At 43.1% G+C, this 24,331-nt stretch overlaps 1 protein-coding gene across 9 annotated transcripts in view; it reads right to left on the bottom strand.

The window, feature by feature from the left end:
- Positions 1-4,092: 4,092 nt before the first annotated feature.
- asxl2 (ASXL transcriptional regulator 2) overlaps positions 4,093-24,331 on the bottom strand; it is a 174,130-nt gene continuing 153,891 nt past the window's right edge. For all 9 annotated transcript variants that reach the window (XM_033021422.1, XM_033021421.1, XM_033021423.1 and 6 more), the window contains 3 exons: positions 15,498-15,603; positions 13,510-14,257; positions 4,093-10,205 (listed from right to left, as the gene is read on the bottom strand). In XM_033021422.1, the coding sequence (XP_032877313.1) occupies positions 7,626-10,205; positions 13,510-14,257; positions 15,498-15,603 (3,434 nt within the window). In that variant the 3' untranslated portion in view covers positions 4,093-7,625. The remainder of the gene's footprint in view (positions 10,206-13,509; positions 14,258-15,497; positions 15,604-24,331) is intronic.

The following is a 24,331-nucleotide window of genomic DNA, read 5'->3' as shown; positions in this document are numbered from 1 at the left end:
GGTTACATTCTTCCCCAAGTCATATAGAGTTTACTGGGAACAATGGCTTGTTTATATAAATTGAGTGACCACTGTATCTCTTATATATTGAGAAGTGGGTTTTGGGAATTGAGTCCACTTTTCTTGGATATCACTTTGTTAAAATGAAACGACTCTGAACAAAGAAGTCAAAAGCACGTGGCTGGCAGAGGCCATAAAAAGGGAGTAATGTGACGACATCAGTTGCAAATATGGAAATGTACTTGGAAGGAGGAGATAAGTGGGAGCAAGTGATTGGCTGATGATGAAGGAATGTCGGCAAATGATTGGATACGGAAATGTAACAGGGGTGGGGCATGCAGAGTTGAAAATGGTATAAAAAGAGATGATCCTTTGTTTGTGACATTTATACGACCCCTGTGTGCTTGGAGATAGGTGTGTGTATCTCCACGTGGACTGATGATGTGGGGTGATCCAGCCTTTATTTGCAAATAAAAGTTTAAACTTCTTGAAGAATTCTCCGCATGGCCTGAATTAATTTTGAGTATTGAAAACCACAACATAATTGGCGCAGCGAGCAGGGTCGGTAAGAGACCGTTAATTAAAAGACAAACAGCCAAGGGTGCTTCCCAGCCCCTCTGTGGCTCCTAGGGACAACAGGAAAAAGGGTAGCCACCCATAAAAATTATGCGGTTTTCCGCTTCATTTGGACTAATAACCTGTTGCACATGGGAAGCCATTGGGGACACAGAAGTGCCTAGGTAGTTAGAAGGTCTCTTCAACCCAAGAATCTGGCACTAAATTATCTAGGAGACGTGGAGGATTGCTCGAGAAGTCTGCGCAGTAGAGTAAGTAGAAAATAGTTAAGCTGAGTAGTATTTTGTACAGAATGTATATAAGACCTGCGGATTAGACCGTTGAGAAGGAGTCTGGGTCAGTGTAGACATGTGCGGATTAGACCGTTGAGAGGGGTGCGGTATTAGGCATATGGCAGGTATTATCCTGTGGCAGCCATTCTTGGAGAAGAGAAGGGAATCTGATCAGCCAGGATATAATGTATCTAATGTAAAATCAGGGGAAATAGGGGCTAATTAGGTAGTGTAAAATTGTAAAATGTTATGGGCTAGGGCAGAGAAAGAAAGCGCTGATAAGAAGAGCTCAGAGAATAAGCATTGAGTAGTTTAAACTAGAATAGTAATAAACAAACCTAAAGTTTGGAATGTAGTACTGACCAGTAGGGGGCAAATGGAAACAAAGGAAAGGAACATGGAATGAAGAACTGTCATGGTACACCAGTCATTGAAAGTAGGCATGCAGGGGCAGCAGGCAGTGAAGAAAGCGAATGGTATGTTAGCATTCATAGCAAAAGGATTTGAGTATAGGAGCAGGGAGGTTCTACTGCAGTTGTACAGGGTCTTGGTGAGACCACACGTGGAGTATTGCGTACAGTTTTGGTCTCCAAATCTGAGGAAGGACATTATTGCCATAGAGGGAGTGCAGAGAAGGTTCACCAAACTGATTCCGGGGATGTCAGGACTTTCATATGAAGAAAGACTGGATAGACTCGGCTTGTACTCGCTAGAATTTAGGAGATTGAGGGGGGATCTTATAGAAACTTACAAAATTCTTAAGCGGTTGGACAGGCTAGATGCAGGAAGATTGTTCATGATGTTGGGGAAGTCCAGGACAAGGGGTCACAGCTTAAGGATAGAGGGGAAATCCTTTAAGAGTGGGGTGTGGCCAGATGTTGAGTGACTAGGAGTCTGATTGGTTGTGATCTTAGTGGGGTGTGGTTAGAATTTGAGTGACGGTGAGTCTGACTAATCACGATCTGAATCAATGTCCAATAACAGCGCTCAGGAACCTGACTGATAGGGGATTAGGCCATCCTACTTTAACTTTAAAAAAAAGGAGATAAGAATGTATAAATGTGTTTTGGAACTAGTATGTGGAGAAAATTGCATAATTTATTTGAAATAAGAATGGAACGAATGTGATTTGTGTGTAAAAACCGTTTTTTGATAGAATGCAGAAGTTCATATATGTGATGTCCTTTGTTTGTTGTAAACCGCATGTTGTAAGGGTAGGTGCGTGTGTCCCTTTAAGAAACTGTAAGCAAGGGGGGGGGGGGTGAATCTATGCACAGCTACCCTCTGCTGTAAGGTAACGCTTAATGCTTTGTTTCCTCTCAACTTAAAAGGGGAAAGTTAGAAAATGTAGGGTGCTTGGTTTTTTTGATGTTTCTTTTATATTTATTTTCAGTGAGTTAATTTGGAAAATTGTGACTAGTATGTATTTATACCGATGATGGGGATCATTGAGCATGAGAGGAAACAAACCCTAAGATACTGCAAATTCCATTCAACACATAATGTTCATGTCCACATGTCAGAGTGAAGTTGGCAATGATGCAAATTTATGATGTGGCTCCCCAATGAAGATTACAATTAGAAATAAATTGCTTTCTGCAATATCCTCCCCCAAAATGGAATGGCATCAAAGGGTACTTCACTCTTTGAAACTTTAATAATAAAATCTGTTTTTGAATGTGTTTGTAAAAAGGCACATACGATCAAGTAATGCAAGGGACCAAGGAACCTTTATGATGAAAGAACTGCCCTCCTGCTGAATTCTTTAATGAACGGTGCATGGAATATTTTGTAGCTTTATGCAACCTCAGTTTGTTTAATTTTTAGATATCCTTTACTTGGTCTTTAGATACCCATACTTGTTCTTTGTGCATCCTTTGCATATTAATTCACTCACTAGAACATCAGAATACTATTTTCTGTAAGGACATGTTGTACAAGGGAAGCTTTGATCCACAACATTTTATCCATGGGAACCGTAGGTTACTCTGTATTATGCAGGCAGTATCTCTGAGGTATAAGTTTGTGGACAGTAATAAACAAGATAACCCTGCTGTAACCTGTCATTTCCTGACTACCTTTTGCTGCATTCTTTCCTCTAAGTGCAAACTCCACACAGACAGCACCCAATGTCACGATCAAATCCGGGTCCCTGGCTCTATGACGTAGCAGCTCTACCAGCTGCGATCCTGTACTGCCCCTTGTTCAAGTGATGAGTGTGGAAGAGAACACACTGCTCATGAAATAATGAGCATTTGCCTCAATTATGTCTCCTTTTGGAACTCCCATAAAGCCTGATATCACTTGCCTGGATTGATTCACACGGAGAACATTTTGGGAGATCAAAAAGGATTACTCACAGCAGGTGATATGACCAGGCTATTTGTATGTTGTAAATGTGCTGTGTGTCATTTCGCAGAATGTGCCTGTACCCAGCCAAAGTCCCCATTAGGCCCAAAGGCATTGAATGTTAATTTTAAAATACTTGTGCCAATTAGTTACTAAATACTGAAAAGCATTTTGAGAACTAATTAGGCGTCAATAAACACATTCAGTGCTTTTGTTCCAATTACATTCAATATCATATTTTATCATTTAATGAATATTGAATATTCAGTGAATATTGAATACACCGCCGGAATATTTCTTTTGAAAAAAATTACTAAGATTCTAACAATCCAAATATATTTTGTTTTCATATATATATAATTGCATTTATATATCAATCTGATATTCACATATAAAACACTGCAAATGTTCGTAGCTTTTCATTGATAACTTTTTTGTGGGTGTGTGGAAGTGCACGCATATAAAACAGATAAACAGTGCACCCAGCCAATATGGCCTTGTTTGAAAAGTTGGAAGAAATTGTAACAGTAAGTTAGTTGTGAGTTGTGGGACATAGATAGGAAGAAATTCAAATATAGTTCATTTTCTGCAAATATTTTGATTATGTTTTTGATTCAAAAGAGTGATAGTGCAATGCCGCAGATGCCAACTGGAGGCCAATTTTATGATTGTTCCCTCATTTTATCACTGCCAGCATAGAACAATTTCGTACTTCCACTCTGCAGCTTTGAAATTTCATTACTCAGTGTAATGTCTAACAGCAAAGCTAAATATACCCTTAGAATTTGCCCTCAGTCTATCGATCTGACCATATTAATAACAGTAATACTGCTCAATTACTGGTGAAAACAATTGATTGGTGTGTTTTTTACATAAAATGCACCACTCGCTTCCATTATTGCAAACACAAATGATATAACAGCCATCTTTATTTGCTGTTTATCTGGTGATAAAATACATTTCATACAGGAGCTATCTTTCTAATATACATTCTCCATTAAAAGAACAGGTTCTTAATTATTTTTAAGAGAAAAATATAATCTGTATCAAGAAAGACAATACCAGAAATAAAGATTCTATGTTTTTTTTACAAGTGACATAATGTATCAATAATTCAATTGCCTCAATGATAAAAGACCACTGACTGATGCAGTTAAGTATGGAGTATTTTCCATGTTACTAACCATGCAACCTGCTATTGGGTTAATTTTATTGGGAGGTAAATGTTAAATATTTTGCCACTTAATTTCTTTTAACATAAAGTATGAAGTGCAACCAATATAAAGTAAGAATCATCTATTTCATCTTTTAAATTCTTTACAGTCTTTATTATTTTAAAATAGTGATTTCTATACTGTGAAAAAATTATAGTTTTTCTTTAAACTATGTATCAGCCTAATTTTATTTTTACATTTGCCCCATTATGAACTCAACAGACCTCAAAATTTGCACAACGGCAGAATATTAAAATAACGTGAAAGAAATGAAAAGCGTTGAGATTCTTGTTATTTTACAATCAATTTTAAACCAAAACCAAGAAAGAAAAACTTGGTAAAGCTGCATTCTTCGGTTAAGTGACAGTTAAGGGGGCTGCATCTTTAACCCTCCAGATGAAGTCTTACTTCATGAAAAGAAGGTTTAAAATATCCTGCCACTGTCAAAAAAGTGGGTAATTTTATTGGCCCCAAATAAAACTCCACTGCATTGCTGTTTTAATTGTTTCAATCTCCAGCAACAGGTTCATAAATCATAAATGTCATCCAAAATCTCAAAAGAAACCACAAGCAATTTAATTATCAGTTATCAACTTTTCCTTGTGTTTATCAGTTATCAACTTTTCCTTGTGTTTACCAGTATTGGTAAAAAGGAGCTTCAGTGACTGCTGGTAATTATCTCAGAGCCTGGATTTGGCCTGCGAATGAATGACTGAGAAAGATTAGTTTGTTGGTTCTTTGAAGTTACAACTGTGCTGTTCACTGCGAATTTAATCATATTGATGTTCTCTTGCTTGAGAGGCTGATGTATTACTGTTAAATGTTTACTTCGCAGAAGTTAAGAGACTCACTTCTGTCATTTCACACAAACGCTGAAAATGTGCTACTCTATTTATGGACGAGGATCAATATATCGTCATTGAGGAATAATTTTTCTCTAATGCTCTGCGATGTAATTATTTTAATGCATACACTTAAATTAAGTCCTTTAAAGTGAAGTTAACAATCTGGAATTTATTAAATATAATTTGTCCTGTAATTATTTTGGATTATGCAGCAGATTAATATTCCATTGTAATTACTTAAATGATGTCATTGTCCTTGGACTGATCAACCAAAACTTAAGAAATAGTGTGAGATAACGTATCATATATTAGTTGGTACGGTTGGCATGACAAGTACATCAGAATATTGAGGCTTCTACATGATGGCATGTCGGTCACAGTGCTCAGCAACTGCGGCTCTGAGTCCGAGCCCTTCACTGCGGAACCGGGGTCAAACAGGGATGTATCATTGCACCCACCCTGTTTGTCATCTTCATTGCTGCCATACTTCACCTCATTGGTGAAGAGCTGCCGCAGGGGTTCCCAATCCTCTGCAGAACAGACGGTGGGCTCTTCAACCTCAATAGGGTGAAGACCAAGAGCAAAGTCAGTAACACCGCCATCATGGAGCTTCAGTGCGCGGACGACTGCACCATTGCAGCGCACTCTGCAGGAGACCTCCAGGGCATCCTGAATGCCTTTGCCAAGGCAAACAGAGCCATGGGCTTAGCCTTAAACATCAAGAAGACCCAGGTCCCACATCAACCACCACCCAACCAGCCGTCTACCCAGCCCACTATAAAAGTGGACGACACCACTCTTGAAAACGTTGACCACTTCCCCTACCTTGGCAGCATTCTTTCCTCAAAAGCTGACATTGACTGAGGTCCACTATTGCCTGAGATGTGCCAGCGGAGCCTACGTCAGACTCAGGAAAAGAGTCTTTGAAAACTGAGACCTAAAGGCACAAACAAAACTGCTGGTCTGCAGCCGTTGTCCTCCCCACCCTGTTGTATGGAGCTGAATCATGGACCACCTACAGCACCTGAGAGCCCTGGAACATTACCGTCAAAGATCCCTACGAAAGTTTCTGAGGATAAGCTGGGAGGACAAACGCACCAACATCAGCATTTTAGAGGAAACCAACATGACCAGCATCACTCCCACAATAATGCAGCACCAACTTCGATGGACTGGCCATGTCATCCAACACACGTCTCCCTAAACACATCCTGTACTCTCAATTGAAGGAAGGTCGGTGAGCCCCCGGCGGGCCAAAGAAACGCTTCAAGGACAACATCAAGAACAGTATGAAGAAATTCCACATCACATCGAGCAACTGGGAGCACATTGCACTGGACAGGCACTCCTGTAGGAAATCCATGCATGAAGGAGCTGTACTTCATTAAACGGAGACAAAGCGACAGCACCGTAAGGAGAGAGAGAATGGGTCTCGACCACTACCAACTACCGCCAGTCTCCACTGCCCATGTTGCACCAAGGTGTGTGGATCGGCCTCTACAGACATCTGCAGATCCACAAGTAGACGACCCTATGGAATGGAGTGGACAGTCATGCTTGTTTCGAGTGACCGCCGATGATGATGACCATATATTATCATGTCAAACTCTCAATTGGTATCCTCGGCTTTTGTTGATCTTCAAGTGGAACCTGGCAGTTTTGAAAAAGCTAATGCCTGACAGAGATTCTCTCATTTAAAGTCAGTCATGGTGTAATTCATTCTGCACTAATTTCACATCAGCCATCATCTCCAGCTGCAAAACCAACTCATGAGACTTATGATTTTGGCTGCACTTAATTTTCCTCATTGACATTGCAGCTGCGTTATCCACTTCCAACTTTTACCAATCACATACATGCAGAACCAAGCACAGCAATTACCACGCAGATTTAGAACTAGGTTGACAGACATCACTGTGACAAGCTGAAAATTCCATAACCAGGCAAGGCTGGATGATTTGTCTTAATTCAGGGGAAAGAAATTTGAGCAGCAAATGCAGTGTTTCCCACCTAAGCAAATTTCAAATATGCTTCTTCAAATGAATTTTATAAGGGGCCAAAAAGGGGAAAAAAGCAAGAATATATGAGCCCCCGTTAATATGAGTTGGCATTTAAATTATATCAAACAAATTTCTATGAGTTACCCTGTTTGCTTCTGTTCAAAGTTTTTTTTGGAAAAAAAATAGAATAATAAAATCTGAACATGATCTTTAGTGCAAACTCTATGTCTCATTTAACACATACCAGTCAAGCCTACAACAAGGTGCCACTGTAATAAATCAATACAAACATTTTCCTGATTGTACACGTCTCTTGTGCATGGCACTGCCAGTCCAGGTTACATTTTGAACAAAAATAAACCATGTTATCTATCGTACCACTAAACAGGAAACACATAATTTAGATGGTCCAATGCAGTCATCATGACAAAATGCCCCGCATCCTTTACACATAATCATGGCTTTAAGCCTGCAATAACATTTGGAGGGCGAGTCCTCCATATTGCCACTTTCAGAAAAAGTCTGTGCAGATTGGCCATGAGTGTTGGTGTTTATTGATGGACCAGCAGGAAGTGTTGTTACAGTAACCGAGAAGGACACCATATTCCCAGAGCTGTTCGAGACTTGGCTGTACACAGACAGTCCTTTGACAGCAGAGCAATGATTTGCAGGCGAAACAGAAGGAACATTGTTATTACCACTGTGAACCGGTCTGAATGCAAATTGGGAACTTGCACGGTTTCCATAAGCAGGAAACCTTTGTTGATGCTGGGCGGGCTGCTGAAATCCAACAGATAAACTAGGCGTTTTATTAGGGTCTTGATGACTCTGCAACAATTTGCTGCCACCAGCATGAGCTAGATGTGACTGGATTCCTTGATGGTATTCTTTAGACACAGGTACACCAGCCACCTGGGCAAGAAGCAACAAGGGAGTGTTTTCCTTCCCAGTGTGTCTGTGTTCATGGACGAGTGCTTCCTGTTTCACAAATCCACTGGAGATATAAGCTGCCTGTGGGCAGGCGACACCATCACCAGCCTGGGAAGCGTCCTGCTCGGTCTTGATGACTACAGATGGATGGCAGGACTCGGACCGGCTGATTGACTCTGACGCTTGCTGAATGCCGGCATCGGCTGCTTTTGCTTGGCCTTCCTTCAGCTGCTTCTCTGGAGTCTCCAGCTGACCATTGATGGCAACCCGGGCCACAGTGCTCTGCCCATGTGCTCTTTTCCAACTCTCTGAGCCTCTGCCGTAGGTTGCTGTATTAAGCAGGTAATGACCAGACACAGCTGGCTTAAGGGCAGACTTTGTCCCCATCAAACCAAATCTTGATCTGGGCCCCACTGAAGCATCTTCAGAGGGAAAACCTGAGCTGCTAAACTTATATTGTAATGATTCTGACAGAGGAGCCAAGCTTTGACTCTGCACACTGCTCAGTGTGGGCAGTGGAATCCTATCGTGCGATCTGTTGAACAATTCTGATTGAATGCAGTCTTGATCAGAGTCCCTGCTTTGTTGCTCTTCACTGGTGGAACTGTTCTTTGAAGTCTGTTCAAACTGCTCTTCCAGTCTGCGCTGAGCAATTGATTCAACACCTTGGTCGACAATTGTCTGGGTTTGCCTTCCTTTGATAAGGTCAGCAGCTACTTCACCAGATCTGTGAATCACAGTGGTGGCACCTCTCACTGCTACAGATACCAATACTGTGCCATCAGACGATATCTTCACTTTATCATTGAGTGCTGTTTCAGAAAACTGATATACAGGCTTCATCTCGACTTTGGTCAGTGCCTTAGGTAGGAATTGCTCCAGTGGCAATTGTTTCCCTTGAAGCAATTGTGTAACCAGTGGATTGTTTGCAGGGATAGACAAGCTGCTTTTTGGCATGATTTCCCTAACGGGTACTTGTGTTTTAAGGCTGGCTGCAATCTGGGAGGTGCAAAATAATGGTGTAGATGCAGTTGATGTAATGACACAGCTCTCCACATTTGCTTCTGAAACTGGAGGGGCCACTTTTAAAGTTCCAGTTGTGCCCCCTGTTGCCACAGAAGTACAACTACCTGCTGTGGCGAAGGTACTGGCTGAAGATGCAACCTGAAGGTTCCTTTTTGCATCAAGAGAAAGGGAGGGCAGCTGGGTATCAGCCGGCAGCTTTCTGTCCACATTAGATGCTCTGTCATTAGAATCTACTGAAGGTTGCTGATTCCCCCCTTCACCAGATTTATTGTGCACCGCAACATTTTCTGAGCTCTGAATTGCTGCCTTTGCATATTCTGAATCTTTGACGACAGGTGCAAGTTTCAAAACGTTTCTCATAGTAGGACTGGATGTCTGCTTTACAGTGTGTGTCTGCATAGGACTAGGAGAGGTTTTATTTGCAGTCACATTTGTCGTTGCTGTGGGTGTCTGTAAGGGTGTTTGCACAGCTACAGATACTGCTTTATGTGCACTGGGTGACGTTAATGCTGATGCTGTGAATTTGTTAGAGTCCACGTCGCAGATTGCAGATTTGCACCGGGCCGTGGCCGCCGGCTGTAGTTGTGTTCTCGTATCCACACTGGCTCCTGCCTCGATCGTTGCCTCCGCACGCGGTTTAGATTGCTCCCCTGGACAAATGGATAGGGGCCCTCCAAGACCTCTCCTGCCTCCAGTTCTGTCCTGGTCCAGTGTGCTCCCCTGCCCCGAGGTTCTTTTGCTGCCAGTCCCAGCGCCTGTCCCTCCCCCACCTTCAATCCCTCCTCCTGGACCGGGGCCTGGAACGGCTGCGCCAGCTGCTGCAGCTGCTGCGGCTGCTGCATGCAGTGCTCTGGCGAGCTGAGCTTTAGCCTTGATGTCTGCAAGAGTCCTGGCTGAAGTTCTCCCTGGACTTGTGAAGAACAGTGGGAAAGTGGCCCTGGGAGAGACCTGGCCAATAGGGATTTGCACCGCTCTGGTCCTGGAGACTGGAATCTGTTAGGAATTTAAAGGAAAAAACATTGAGAATCAGAGAATTACAGGTGAAAATAAGTACTTGCTATTAAATACATTTTCTTTTGAATAAAGTTCAATAAAATTAGCTTTTCAGTTCTTCAACTCGAAAAGAACTGACAAGAGATCCTGACTAAATTTGGAAATTTTGTAAAATCTCCTCAGTCTCCGAAGTCATACATTCACAGATAATAGAGCTTTGAAACAGACCCTTCAGCCCAACAAATCCGCACTGACCACTGACCTCCCACTTATCCTACACTGATTCTGTTTCAGTCTCTACCACATGCACATCAGCTAATCACAGGCATCAAGCAATCACTCACACATTGGGGACAATTTATAGTGGGCAATTAACTTACTAATCACCCCTTCAGAGCGTGGGAGGTATTCCATACATGGGTAAAAAACTTGTATGGTCACTGGAAGAATGGGCAAATTCTAGATAGTACCAGAGAACGGGATTGAATCCGCTCACTGGAGCTGTGAGAGAACAGCTCTACCAACTGTACCACTTTGCTCATTAGGTCGATGTGAAATTAATTAAAGCTTAATTACATCATGTATTTTGATTCTAGAATTTGTAAAGAGAACAACTGTCTTCACCAACCAGGAGATCAGAACAAATCTTGATAAATCAGTCAAGTATGGTGACCAGTTCTGGACGGTGCACTCTCAGAAAGATATAACTATCTTGGAACGTGTGTTGTTGGCGATGGTAAAATGTATGAATGAGCTTCAGTTAGGCACAGAGATAAGAGAAAACGCATCTGCTCTCCTCAGGGAAGAGAAGATTAAATTGAGCATTGACAGGACTCCTGCATAATGAATGGTTCAAGACAGTGTCTTAGGGGAAAGTGTTTCCAATGACATAATTGTCAGTAAGTTCAAAGACACAGATCTAAGGCAGGCGCACATTCATTATAGACACAAAAAGCTGGAATAACTCAGCGGGACAGGCAGCATCTCTTGAGAGAAGGAATGGGTGACGTTTTGGGCCTAAACCCTTCTTCAGACTGGTTAAGAATAAGGGAAACAAGAGATATAGACGATGTGGAGAGTTAAAGAACAATGAATGAAAGATACGCAAAAAAGTAATGACTATAAAGGAAACAGGCCATTGTAAGCTGTTTGTAGGGTGAAAATGAGAAGCTATTGTGACTTGGGTGGGGGAAGGATAGAGAGAGAGGGTATGCCAGAGCTACCTGAAGTGAGAGAAATCAATATTCATATCACTGGGCTGTAAGCTGCCCAAGCTAAATACGAGATGCTGTTCCTCCAATTTGCATTTAGCCTCACTCTGACAATGGAGGAGACAGAGTACAGAAAGGTCTGTGTAGGAATGGGAAGGAGAATTAAAGTGTCCAGCAACCGGGAGATCAGGCTGGTTCACGCGGGCTGAGCGAAGGTGTTCCGCGAAACGATCGCCCAGTCTGCGTTTGGTCTCGCCAATGTATAAGAGTCCACATCTTGAACAACAGATGCAGTAGATGAGGTTGGAGGAGGTGCAAGTGCCTAAACTGAAAGTACAGAGAAGGTTCACCAGACTGATTCCTGGGATGTCAGGACGTTCATATGAAGAAAGACTGGATAGACTCGGCTTGTACTCGCTAGAATTTAGAAGATTGAGGGGGGAATCTTATAGAAACTTACAAAATTCTTAAGGGGTTGGACAGGCTAGATGCAGGAAGATTGTTCCCGATGTTGGGGAAGTCCAGAACAAGGGGTCACAGTTTAAGGATAAGGGGGAAATCTTTTAGGACCGAGATGAGGAAAAAAATGTTCACACAGAGAGTGGTGAATCTCTGGAATTCTCTGCCACAGAAGGTAGTTGAGGCCAGTTCATTGGCTATATTTAAGAGGGAGTTAGATGTGGCCCTTGTGGCTAAAGGGATCAGGGGGTATGGAGAGAGGGCAGGTACAGGATACTGAGTTGGATGATCAGCCATGATCATATTGAATGGCGGTGCAGGCTCGAAGGGCCGAATGGCCTACTCCTGCACCTATTTTCTATGTTTCTATGTCTGTGGGGGTCCCTGGACAGAGTCGAGGGACAGGTGTTGCATCTTCCGCGGTTGCAGGGCAATGTATCTGGGGAGGGTTGGTTTGGGTGGGAAGGAATGAGTTAATCAGGGAGTTGCAGATGGAACGGTCTCTGTGGAAGGCGGAAAGGGATGGAAATGGGAAAATGTGGATAGTGGTGGGATCCTGTTGGAGGTAGCGGAAATTTGTATGCGACGACCGATGGGGTGGAAGGTAGGGACTAGGGGGACTACCATTAATGATACCGGGTAAAACATTTTACTTGCAATGCCTTCCCATTAAGATGATGGTGAACAAAATGTCAGGACAGGAATCAGTTGGGAAAGGAATTTCTTGGGCAGGAGTTGTGTGCCCCACGTTGGCAGGAGCTTCAAGATGATATAGGTCGTTCAGTGGGCACAAGGGACCCAAATCTAATTAATTATAGCAAAGAGCACAGAAGCAAAATCATCTGAACCTCAATCAAGCAATTACAATAGGTCTTCAATTTTGATGACAGCAGTAGAGAAAGGAAGTAAAGCAGCAAGTGGATAAGAAGGGGGGGGGGGGTGAGGAGGGAGAGAGAGAGAGAGAGGGGGGGAGAGGGAGAGAGGGAGAGGGAGAGGGAGAGAGGGGGAGAGAGGGAGAGGGAGTGGGAGAGGGAGAGGGAGGGAGGGAGGGAGGGAGGGATAGAGAGAGAGGGGGGGAGAGAGGGAGAGAGGGAGAAGGAAGAGAGGGAGAGAGAGGATGAGAGAGAGAGAGAGAGAGACGAGAGAGGGAGAGAGACGAGAGAGAGAGAGAGAGAGAGAGATCGAGAGAGGAGAGAGATGAGAAGAGATGAGAGAGAGGAGAGAGAGAGAGAAAATGAGTGATCGGTGAGAGATGAGCGACCATACACAGACAGGAGTGGGAGGGGGTGCAGAAGGAGGGGGGAGTAGAGGGATAATGAGGAGAGGGAGAGGGGAGCAGGGAGTGGCAAAGTTGTAGCAATGGGCGAAAAGGCCTCATATTTTAATGATTTCACAATTTAATGGTTGGACTGTGTTGTGTCATTCTTTGATTGCATGTGACATTTTCAGCTATAAAACGTAACTTTGTTGTTATCAGACTTATTTTAACTAATATGCCTGATTGATGGCACACTCAGGGAGAAATTGAAGAAAGATCTCTACAAATGGAATCTACAGCTTAATTTCTATTACGTAGGCCAAAGATTTCTATATCTGAAAGGTACGACACCGTTCTGGAGAAAGATTGTTAATACCTTAAGAGGTGAGACGTTGGGTTCTTGTGGCTCAATTTTGTTCCTGGGAAAGTCCTCAGGTGGGTTCCGAAATAACGGATGGTCCACAACACGGGGTCTTTTCTCGGGGCTGAGCACAGATTCTCTGTCGTCATTCGACTTCCTTTTCAGACCCTCTGCAGTAACTTCCATTTCCTCTGCAGAAGCCACTTTTACAAGCTGGTCTTGTTTAGAAAGCTCACGGGGCTTGTTCTCCACAGATTCAATAGTCTCAGGCTTTTTACTGTCAGATACGTCTGATCTTTCTGACCTCAGTTGCCGTTTGGACTCAGTTTGGTTAGGTTCTGGTTTCACCACCACAACTTTAGGTTTTGGGGAGGTAACAGGTCTGGGCCCAGTTGCCTGGTTATCTTGCTTCAGCAATGATGGACTCTGGACATGATCCACATTTTTCTCAGGCAGAGTACTGATTCCAGAGGATTTCTCTTCAAGATTTTTAATAATTGGTGCGTTGTTCTTGCACTCTTCTGAAGATGCAGTTGATTTCTCAGTTTTCACAGCCTTTTCTTCGCCTTTTAGTGTTCTTACTTCTTTGGTTCCTGTTTTGTTGTCCTTTACTCCTTTAGCCTCAATCTGTGTTCTTGCCTTGCTGGAGGTATCAAGTGTGGCCAACTGGACGGGGGCTTGTTTGGATGCAGGATACTGACAATCCTCTATGTTATTTGTTGATGCAGTCAGCTTTTCCGAGTCTTCCAGACTTATACCAGAGCTGCAAAATTGAAATTATTTATTAAAGTGATTCAAAATCTAAAATACTTTTTAAAAGCATATTTACAAATAAGTAGCTTTCAGCCTGTGCTAGTGATTTAAATAACAACCATGACTGTTCAAAGGTATAGGAATACACTGATATTCTTTAGTGTCTATTGAAATAAGAAATAGGTGGGGCTACTTTCTGGTGCAAAGGACCGCAATTTGATATTCTGATGAAGTGGGCAAGAATTAAGCATGCAAGAATGTATTTTTTGAGAAAACCACCCATTACAAGTTCACTCTTTGTGGAGTATTAGGAAAATGTTGAATTATTTTCCTACACTAATTTGGACGATCCATTTCTGATTTACATTTGCAATATAGAATAGACCACTGGATTCTATGCTCTGGATGATCTATTCTTTTTCTGCAGGTGAGAAGCTAGCATTTGCAACTATCCAAAAACAGTGCCATAATTAATTAGCAATGACTAGATTAAATACAGTATTTTTCTCTGGTGATGTTATGATGTATTTACTGTCCTGAAACTAATGATGTGAGCCAGTAATTTTAAATAATGATTAGTTTTTCTTTTTGCAGGACAAGTGAAACATTTCTAACGCAAAGAGAAGGGCTACTCTTTATTTAGCGGAGGTTGGGCGATCGTTTCGCCGAACACCTCCGCTCAGTCCGCAATAACCTACCTGAACTCCCGGTGGCTCAGCACTTCAACTCCCCCTCCCATTCCCAATCCGACCTATCTGTCCTGGGTCTCCTCCATTGCCAGAGTGAGCAACACCGGAAATTGGAGGAACAGCACCTCATATTCCGCCTGGGTTGCTTGCGTCCGGATGGCATGAACGTTGAATTCTCCCAGTTTTGCTAGCCCTTGCTGTCTCCTCCCCTTCCTTAACCCTCGAGCTGTCTCCTCCCATCCCCCCGCCCTCGGGCTCCTCCTCCTCCCTTTTTCCTTCCTTCTCCCCCCCACCCCCCATCAGTCTGAAGAAGGGTTTCGGCCCGAAACGTCGCCTATTTCCTTTGCTCCATAGATGCTGCTGCACCCGCTGAGTTTCTCCAGCACTTTTGTGTACCTTACTCTTTATTTAATATTGCTGGTTCCTACCGTTAGTTTCAAGACAGTAACTGGATCATAACACCATGTGAAAGGAAACTCTTTGTTAGAACATAAATGAACCATTCCCTTTAGACTTCAATCCAAGGCAGAGTATGGATTAAAATTTGATCACGTTTCTTACTTTTGACCATAGTAATTTTCAAAAAAGCTTTCTTTCCACTGTTCCACCTTCTTTTCCTTTTCTATCTCTTGTCGTATTCTCAGCTGCATCTCTGGAGTGAACTCTCCTGAAGGTAAATAAAAGAACAGCTGATTAATATGCTGCATGGTACACACTAATATGGTAAAAGTGCTCTCATCTCCAGCCAGCTTCATAGAAGGATAATTAGAAAATGGAGCATAAAATGTTCTGATTTGCCTGTGCACACGGAAATCAATATTCTGTGCCATTTTATTGAACAGATGTTTTAAACTTTCATTTGAATGACAGACCCAGATATTTTATGAACCCAGTTGGCAAGAATTTTATTGTATTTGCAACAAATGCAAGTTTTATAGTCATTTGATAACAAAAATTAAAATTAGTGATGAAAATATTTAAAAGTTTGTAAATTATGTAAATATATTACAGGAATTATTATAGTCCTTGTATAAAGACATGATAGAATGGAGCTAAATATTCTGTCTGTCTATCTGCAATTAAAAAATGGCTTCAGCGTCAGAACACTGTTTCCATGGCCACAATTTGTATTTGACCTTCAGTAACAAAAAACACAACAAAATTGAAATCACTCCCAAAAATTCTTATCAAATAACCAGTTTAAGCACCATGACTTATTAAGCATGGAGAAGGGTAATTTGCCATCTCAATGGCTTTGCAAGATTGTTTTGCTTAAATGGCAAACATAATCTTACAAGGACTTCCTTTCTGCAAAATCCATGCTTAAAATTTTAAAGCAGTCACTAATCCATATCAACCCAAAGTCTACCGTGAATGATTTGGCAGAGAAAGAGTCAACAAAATCAACTGAAATGTATCTCCACTATTTGATCTAATGGTGTTAACAACATTTATTTTAGACAGGTTAATGGTGCTCCCAAATTAACTGAGAGAGGAATTTCAAGAGCATGCCTACTGTTAGAATATTAATGCTACACATCATAATTTCACAAGGGATTCTTCTAGGACTTGAGCTGGAGTGTATCACTGAACTAACAAAGGGCAACTCAGCAAGAGGCGTATATTCAGGAGTATTCTATTTACTGTTTTCACAAAGCACAAATAACACATTCCAATTCTGAACTATTGAAATCCGTCGTAGTAATTAGGAAAAACAGGTGCAGAAACTCTGTTTTATTGCTTTAAACTCAGAAGACTGATCTTAAAGGAATAGTCAAAATTGTTTGGGTATTTGATGGGATAAACACAGAAAAACTATTTGTATAAATAGAGTCAGCCAAAAAGAGGAAAACTCCAATTTCAAATTAGATCTTGGTTATTAAGGAGTGAATTAATTAATGCTTGTGGTGTAGCAGCCCGGACTAGGTCAGGAAAAGGCCAGACGTCAGGCAGGTTCAACAGTAGTTTAATACATCACAGCGAGAACACACACACCCCCGAGAGGGACCTCGGGAAACCCGTGGCAAACCAATGTCCCTGTCGCTCAATAGCTGAGGGGGATGATCCAAGGAGTGGCCTAACTCCCTGGGACCGCCACAGGACCCCCCCCCCCTAAGAACCCAAGGCACAAAACGGACAGGAGGGCGCACACAGCGGCCAGCCCGGGTACACACCATGCCCACACAGGAACAGGCAACTGACCAACAGGTGCAGAGGACGGAGTAGCCACTGGAGAAGGGCGCCCTCGCTTATGGGGCCGCACTACCTGCACCGGCCGATCAATGTCAATATGCGCCGGCTTCAGCCGCGCAACCGAAACAGTCTCATGCCGACCCCCCATGTCCAGGACAAATGTAGATGAGCCATGCTCTAGGACTCGGAAGGGACCCTCGTACAGCCGCTGGAGGGGTGTCCGATGAGCATCCCTGCGCAGGAAGACGGACTGGCAGTCCTCCAAAGCAGAGGGAACATGCGGATGGAAGGACCCAGATGAGACGTGGGCACCGGCGCCAGCTCGCCCACCATCTGCTGAAGACGTTGCAGAGCGTCCAACAGCTGCTCCACCTGGCCCTGTGCCGGCGGGATGAACTCCCCAGGCACCGTCAATGGAAACCCATACACCAACTCGGCGGAGGAGGAGGCCAAGTCCTCCTTGGGTGCAAAACCCACGGCAGAGCGTCCACCCACTCCGGATCATTCAGGGCATCCTTGAGTTGACGGTGAAACCGCTCCACTAGTCCGTTCGCCTGTGGATGATACGCCGTCGTGTGGTGTAGGCGAACCCGCAGGAGGCATGCCATGGCCGACCACTGTTCCGACGTGAACTGAGGCTCCCGGTCGGATGTTACGTTTAGTGGCACACCAAACCGGGTGATCCAGTGGCCGTTGAGGAATCAGGTACCGGAATGGCTTCAGGCCACCGCGTGAAGCGGTCCACCACGGTGGAGAGATAGGTCATGCCCCGGGACGGCGGCAGCGGCCTCACGATGTCCACGTGAATGTGGTCAAACCATTGCCGAGGAATGGCGAACTCCAGCAACGGCGCACGCACGTGTCGCTGCACCTTGGCGGTCTGGCACGGGATGCAGGTGCGCGCCCAATGTCCAATCTCCTTCCGCAGCCCGTGCCACATGAAGCGGGAGGTTACAAGGGACGTTGTCGCCCAGATGGATGGATGAGCGAGTCCTTAGAGCACCTCAAACACTCTGCGCCGCCAGGCGATGGGTCGCAGAACTCCAGTGGAGACATCGCACAGCAGCGTTGCGCCTCCAGGACCACAGACAACGTCTTCCAACTGCAAACCCGATACCGCCGTGCAATAGGCAGCCATCTCCTCGTCGACCAGCTGTGCGGCTGCCAGGGCGGAATAATTAATACCCTCAGCGACTTGGAGAACCGCGTGAACCGCAGGTCGGCCACCCTGTTGTGTATGCCCTCGACGAAGCGGATGGAGGTGGTGTACTCGACACATACGCCAACTGTCTCTGCTGCCGGGCAGAGCACGGGTCTGAAACCTTGGCGAAACCTTTTCATAGCAAAAGGATTTGAGTATAGGAGCAGGGAAGTTCTACTGCAGTTGTACAGGGTCTTGGTGAGACCACACCTGGAGTATTGCGTACAGTTTTGGTCTCCTAATCTGAGAAAAGACATTCTTGCCATAGAGGAAGTACAGAGAAGGTTCACCAGACTGATTCCTGGGATGTCAGGACTTTCATATGAAGAAAGACTGGATAGACTCGGCTTGTACTCGCTAGAATTTAGAAGATTGACGGGGGATCTTATAGAAACTTACAAAATTCTTAAGGAGTTGGACAGGCTAGATGCAGGAAGATTGTTCCCGATGTTGGGGAAGTCCAGAACAAGGGGTCACAGTTTAAGGATAAGGGGTAAATCTTTTAGGACCGAGATGAGAAAAACATTTTTCACACAGAGAGTGGTGAATCTCTGGAATTCTCTGCCACAGAAGGTAGTTGAGGCCAGTTCATTGGCTATATTTAAGAGGGAGTTAGATGTGGCCCTTGTGGCTAAAGGGATCAGGGGGTATGGAGAGAAGGCAGGTACAGGATACTGAGTTGGATGATCAGCCATGATCATTTTGAATGGCGGTGCAGGCTCGAAGGGCCGAATGGCCTACTCCTGCACCTAATTTCTATGTTTCTATGAAAGTTAGCGGCTTGTGATCCGTAAATGCAGTAAAAGGCCTCCCCTCCAGGAAGTAGCGAAAGTGGCGTACAGCGAGATACAGAGCAAGGGGCTCGCGGTCGAAAGCGCTGTAACGGCGCTGAGCACCACTGAGATGCCTGCTGAAGAAGGTGAGTGGCCGCCAGCATCCGTCAACGAGCTGCTCCAACACTGCCCCAACCGCAACCTCAGAAGCGTCCACCGTCAAGGCGGTCGGGGCATCCTCTCGTGGGTGTCGTGGCCACAGCCAGTGCCTCCTTTGCACTCTCGAATTCCGCTGTAAGCTGAATGCTGAGGTAAGGCTTAACCCGCCTCGCAGTCGCTTGGACAAGCGCGCTGACCACGTAAAAGTGTTTTGTTTTGTCAACAGTTACCCCTCGCAGAGCAAACTGTGCCTCTGCCTGCTGGAACCAGATATCAGGCTCTTCGGTCCACAGAGTAGGGAGTTTAACTGCAACGGCATTGTTATCCATCACGACGTGTGATGAACGACGGCGTCGCCAGTTGTAGCGGCCTGGACGAGGTCAGAAAAAGGCCAGACGTCAGGCAGGTTCAACAGTAGTTTAATATATCACACAATGAGAACACACACACCCCCGAGAGGGATCTTGGGAAACCCCGTGGCAGACCAACGTCCCTCTCGCTCAATAGCCGAGGAGGATGACCCAAGGAGTGGCCTAGCCCCCCCGGGACTGCCACAGTGGAATGAATAGATCAGCCAAAAGAATGGTGGTCCTAATTATTTTCTTGTAACAAATACATGTTGTCACTGGAGGGGGTGGTAGTAGAGGTAGATACAATAGTGGCATTTAAAAGGTTTTTTGATAGGTACATGGATATGCAGGGAATGGAGGGAAATGGATTACATGCAGGCAGAGGAAATTAGTTAATCCCAGTGTCATTTTTAGCACATACATCATGGGCCTAAGGGCCTGTTCCTGTGCTGTGCTGTAAATTCTGCTGAAGGAGCCAAGGCGCCTTCCTCGCGGTAAATTGGATCCTCACCAACATTTTCTTTGATCTCACAGACAGACTCTTATGAATGATCTGAACCCAGGGAATAGTGATTTTCAAAGAAAACAAAATTCCATAACACCACTTGAACAAAATACCAGGTACTTCAATCTTAACGACATAATATTTCAATACACTCTATGAGCGATGGAGACAATTGATTTAGCCTAAAAAAAGAAAGGTAAACATGTCAATGCCATGGCTGAACGCTCATTATATCGAGAAATGCTCTGGCACCGATATCAAATCAACTCTTAAATATCTTGTTTTATTTCCAGTACATCGTTATAATTTAATAGTTCTAATTTAATAGTCAGCATTGTTCTTATTTGTGAAACAACAAGTAACTTGCATAGTCTTGGCACATAGCAATGCACCAATGCATTTGGGGATTGTTATTTTTCTCTAGGGAACTGCAGCCTTGTAGTGCATTCAGCACTGCTAAGGTTGAGAAAGAGTGTTTTTAAAAATTTGTGTGGCTGCTGGTTTTAAACCCAAGGGGTTAAAATAAGAAAGAATAGAATAGCCCTCCCCCAGCCATTTCAGCAAGTATGAAAGGCTCCAATCTGTTCTTGGCCTGAAAGTTGAATTGAAGTATAAAACAAGAGGAATACAGCCGACTGAAATTTATTACTTGCAACATTTTTGTGGTTTTGCCAATACCTTTCTATTTATTATTAAGCATTTTCCAGGATTTATCCAATATCGTAGTATCTTAGTATCATAGTTCAGTTTATTTACCATAGTAAATAGTATTAACAGATCTGATCGAGAGAACAATTTTTATCGGATTTTCCTTCTTTCAATGGTCGAATAGACAATACCATTCACAGCACATTCAATCTGCGTGGTTCCTGTTATTAACACATTTTCTATACATCGTTAAAATTATTTGGCTTATTAAAAGCATAATATGGTGCAACACAACTTCGTAATTAAACTGATTTACGGACAGGGTGATGGGTGTGGTGAGAAACGAAGTAGGTATATCAACACGTTTGGTCTTTTTTTTTCTCTTTTCTTTTTATTATTTTTCGTTTTTGTCTTTTTACTTTTTTCTTTCTTTTTTCCCAAGTTTTTACTTATTCACTCTGTGACTACACTCTTTAGTAGTTTAGGGGTTTACACATTCACTAGCTCTTTCACTCTCTTTCTTGCTCTTTTTCTCTCTTTCTATTTCATTTTTGTCAAAATTAAAATGGAATATGTACAATAAATGTATTTTGTCATATCCCACGGTTTATACTACTGTACATTGCTTCTAATAAAAATATTATTTTAAAAAAAAGTAAATAGTATTAACAGATTTATCCAATTAATCTGATTTAGAGAACTATTTTTATCGGATTTTCTTTCTTTCAATGGTCGAATAGACAATACCATTCACAGCACATTTAATCTGCGTGGTTCCTGTTATTAACACATTTTCTATACATCGTAAAAAATATTTGGCTCCTCTTTTTCCAGCATTATTACCAATATTCCTACAATTACATTGAAATTCCCTTGTGGCCTCATCACTCCTTCATCAACACTACAGGGACAACCATAGTTTAAACCCATAGAACATAGAAGAGTACAGCAAAGGAACAAGGTGTTCTCTTCATACCTTTCATTCATTTGTTCTTTGTACCTTTTCATACCTCTAGTTTCCCTCTCCCCTGAAGAAGGTTCACCTATTCCCATTTCCCATTTCTCCAGAGATGCTGCCTGACCCACTGAGTTATTCTAGCATTTTGTGTCTATCTTCGGTGTAAGCCAGCATCTGCAGTTTCTTCCTATACAAGAAACTGCCGATACTGGTTTACTAATAAAAGACACAAAGTACTGCAGTAACTCATTGGGTCAGGCAGCATCTCTGGAGAACATGGTTAGGTGACCTTTCAGGTTGGAAGAAGGGTCCCGACCCGAAACATCACTTATCCATGTTCTCTAAAGATGCTGCCTGATCTGCTGAGTCACTCCAGCAGTTTGTGTCAAGCAGTAACTACTGTTTTACTAAAATGAATTAAAGGATGTGAACAGATTATTTTTTAAAGTAAAGAATCAAAAAACATGTTACAAAAATAGCAGAGTACTGGATAAGGGAGTGGGACTAGACAGTATCTAGCTATAGTGATGAAGATTTGTGCTCAAGAACTAATTGTGTCTTGAGCCAAGCAGTTCCAGTACAGCGACAGTAGAGGCCTTTGTTTGACAGTGAGGAAAATGCAGAGTATGTCCTAGGCACAAAATGGAGAACAATAACTTGGTGGATGTAATGTTTCCCCGAGATCGCCAATAACCTGTGTCCTGAACCTCGCTGTTCTTTCCAGCATGTCTTCCAGCATATAATTAATGGCGAACGCCGAGCAGAGCTTCTCCCAATGTAAGGGGCTAGTAGTGCTAAGAGAATGCCGTTGACAGCTGGTGAGACTCAATGACAATCTGAGGCCTGATTGTTTGTAAAATGTCTTAGTAATGTACAAAAATTTAAAAGCACTGAGGACTTGGTAAAAATGTGTCGATTGACATTTACAAAAAAAAAATCTAATTACCACACTAAACCAAACGCAATTGAAATCGATTAAACTATTTCAGTTCAGATCACATACACTTCTCATGCATCTGATTTCACCAACAATTTCAATGAGCCTCCTTTAACTATCACAGGTTAAACCATAAAAAAATAACAACATTTGTTGTTTCCGTCATGAGCTTGGTCATCCCTTTAATCTAACGTTGGCCTCAGCTGTCAAAATACGGCAGTGGGTCTTTTTGTCACAGCCAATAAAATATATTAATTTGAGAGAAAAAACTCCAATAAGAACACATCTCCACCTATAACACGGAATTCGATGGGAAAAAGGGAGTTCACATTACAGAACATCACGATAACTATGGTCTTCTAGGAGCGCAACCCCACCGTCATGCAAGGGTCACTTTTCCAGTAGTGTTGAGTATCTTATTCACTCAATACAGTAATTGATCCACACCTGCCAATCTCCTCCCTGTCTTAGAGTAAGTACACTGCATCATTGACATTCAACCCCCTCCAACCTCACACAGAGACCAAGACTTCAAAGGGTCAGGAATAAAAAGGCCACCAGATGTTGTTCTTCTCTTCTATTCAGGCTAAGGCAGCAGGGAATAGGAGTAGATGCACATGGCTCTATGTCTGATGTTGAGATCCCTGACGTATTGAAATATGCACTTTGTGTAGGACAGGAGAGGTTAGTCTGTCTAATGCCATTCTATTTGTTGCGATGAGCATATGACTTTGATGTATCTTAAAGTCATAATCATTGGGTCATTCAGCACAGACGCAGGATTTTCAGCACAACTTACCCATGCCAACGAGGATGTCCCACCTACGCTAGTCCCACCTGCCCGCATTTGGGCCAATAGAATCATAGTCATCATAAATCTTGTTGCAGTAATGGTCCTCCCTACAGGAGGAACCTCGAGCAATCCCTGCCAAGCTCTTCTTACTATGGTCCTGGCGAGTCTTCTTTCTCCGTACATGCACACACCTGCACAAAACATATATCTGGCTATGTATCAGAGTTAAAATTCAATGAGAATTTCCCCCTCTTCCTGCAACCTTTCCTTCACCATGGCAACGAGACAGCAGCAGCAGCATACATAATGGATTTGGAGATGAAGCAAGGGGAACACAGGGCACATTTAAGGGCAATTGCCCTTTTATGATTGCAGCAAAGTGTTGGCAGCTGCATTTATCTGAATCTAGCTTGTTGGGAGCCACAAAGGCCATATTATAGTTCATTTTTTGGCTGTAAACAGTTTGAAATGCCACTTTAAACCAGACTTTTAGCAAATTTTGTGATTTCTGATGGGGCTCATAAGGATGATAATACAGCCCATATTTTAGCATATCAAAAATAGGTGGAATCCAGTTGAGGTAATTATTGTTAATCAAATAAATCAACCCATATTTATTAAATGCCACCTTGCCCGTTACATTTTTCTCTTATTTCCCACTTTTGACGAGGTAGACTCCTATGACTCCACTCTAAACTACAGTTCTTACACAAGCAAATGCTAAAGAGCTCACTTGCCTCTGAAATGAATGATGGAGAACTTAATGGAGCTTCATGAGACTGCACAGAATGGAATCTGCAAGCGTGACCCTGCGCTTCCAGTTCTCTGTCACTTCGATTCTCCTATCTCAACTATTTTTGTCACCCTCTATCTCTCTT

The sequence above is a fragment of the Amblyraja radiata genome, chromosome 5, assembly GCF_010909765.2.
Source record: "Amblyraja radiata isolate CabotCenter1 chromosome 5, sAmbRad1.1.pri, whole genome shotgun sequence".
NCBI lineage: Eukaryota > Metazoa > Chordata > Chondrichthyes > Rajiformes > Rajidae > Amblyraja > Amblyraja radiata.
Note: the sequence above shows the minus strand (reverse complement) of the source record. Positions and strands in the feature narration are given on the sequence as shown.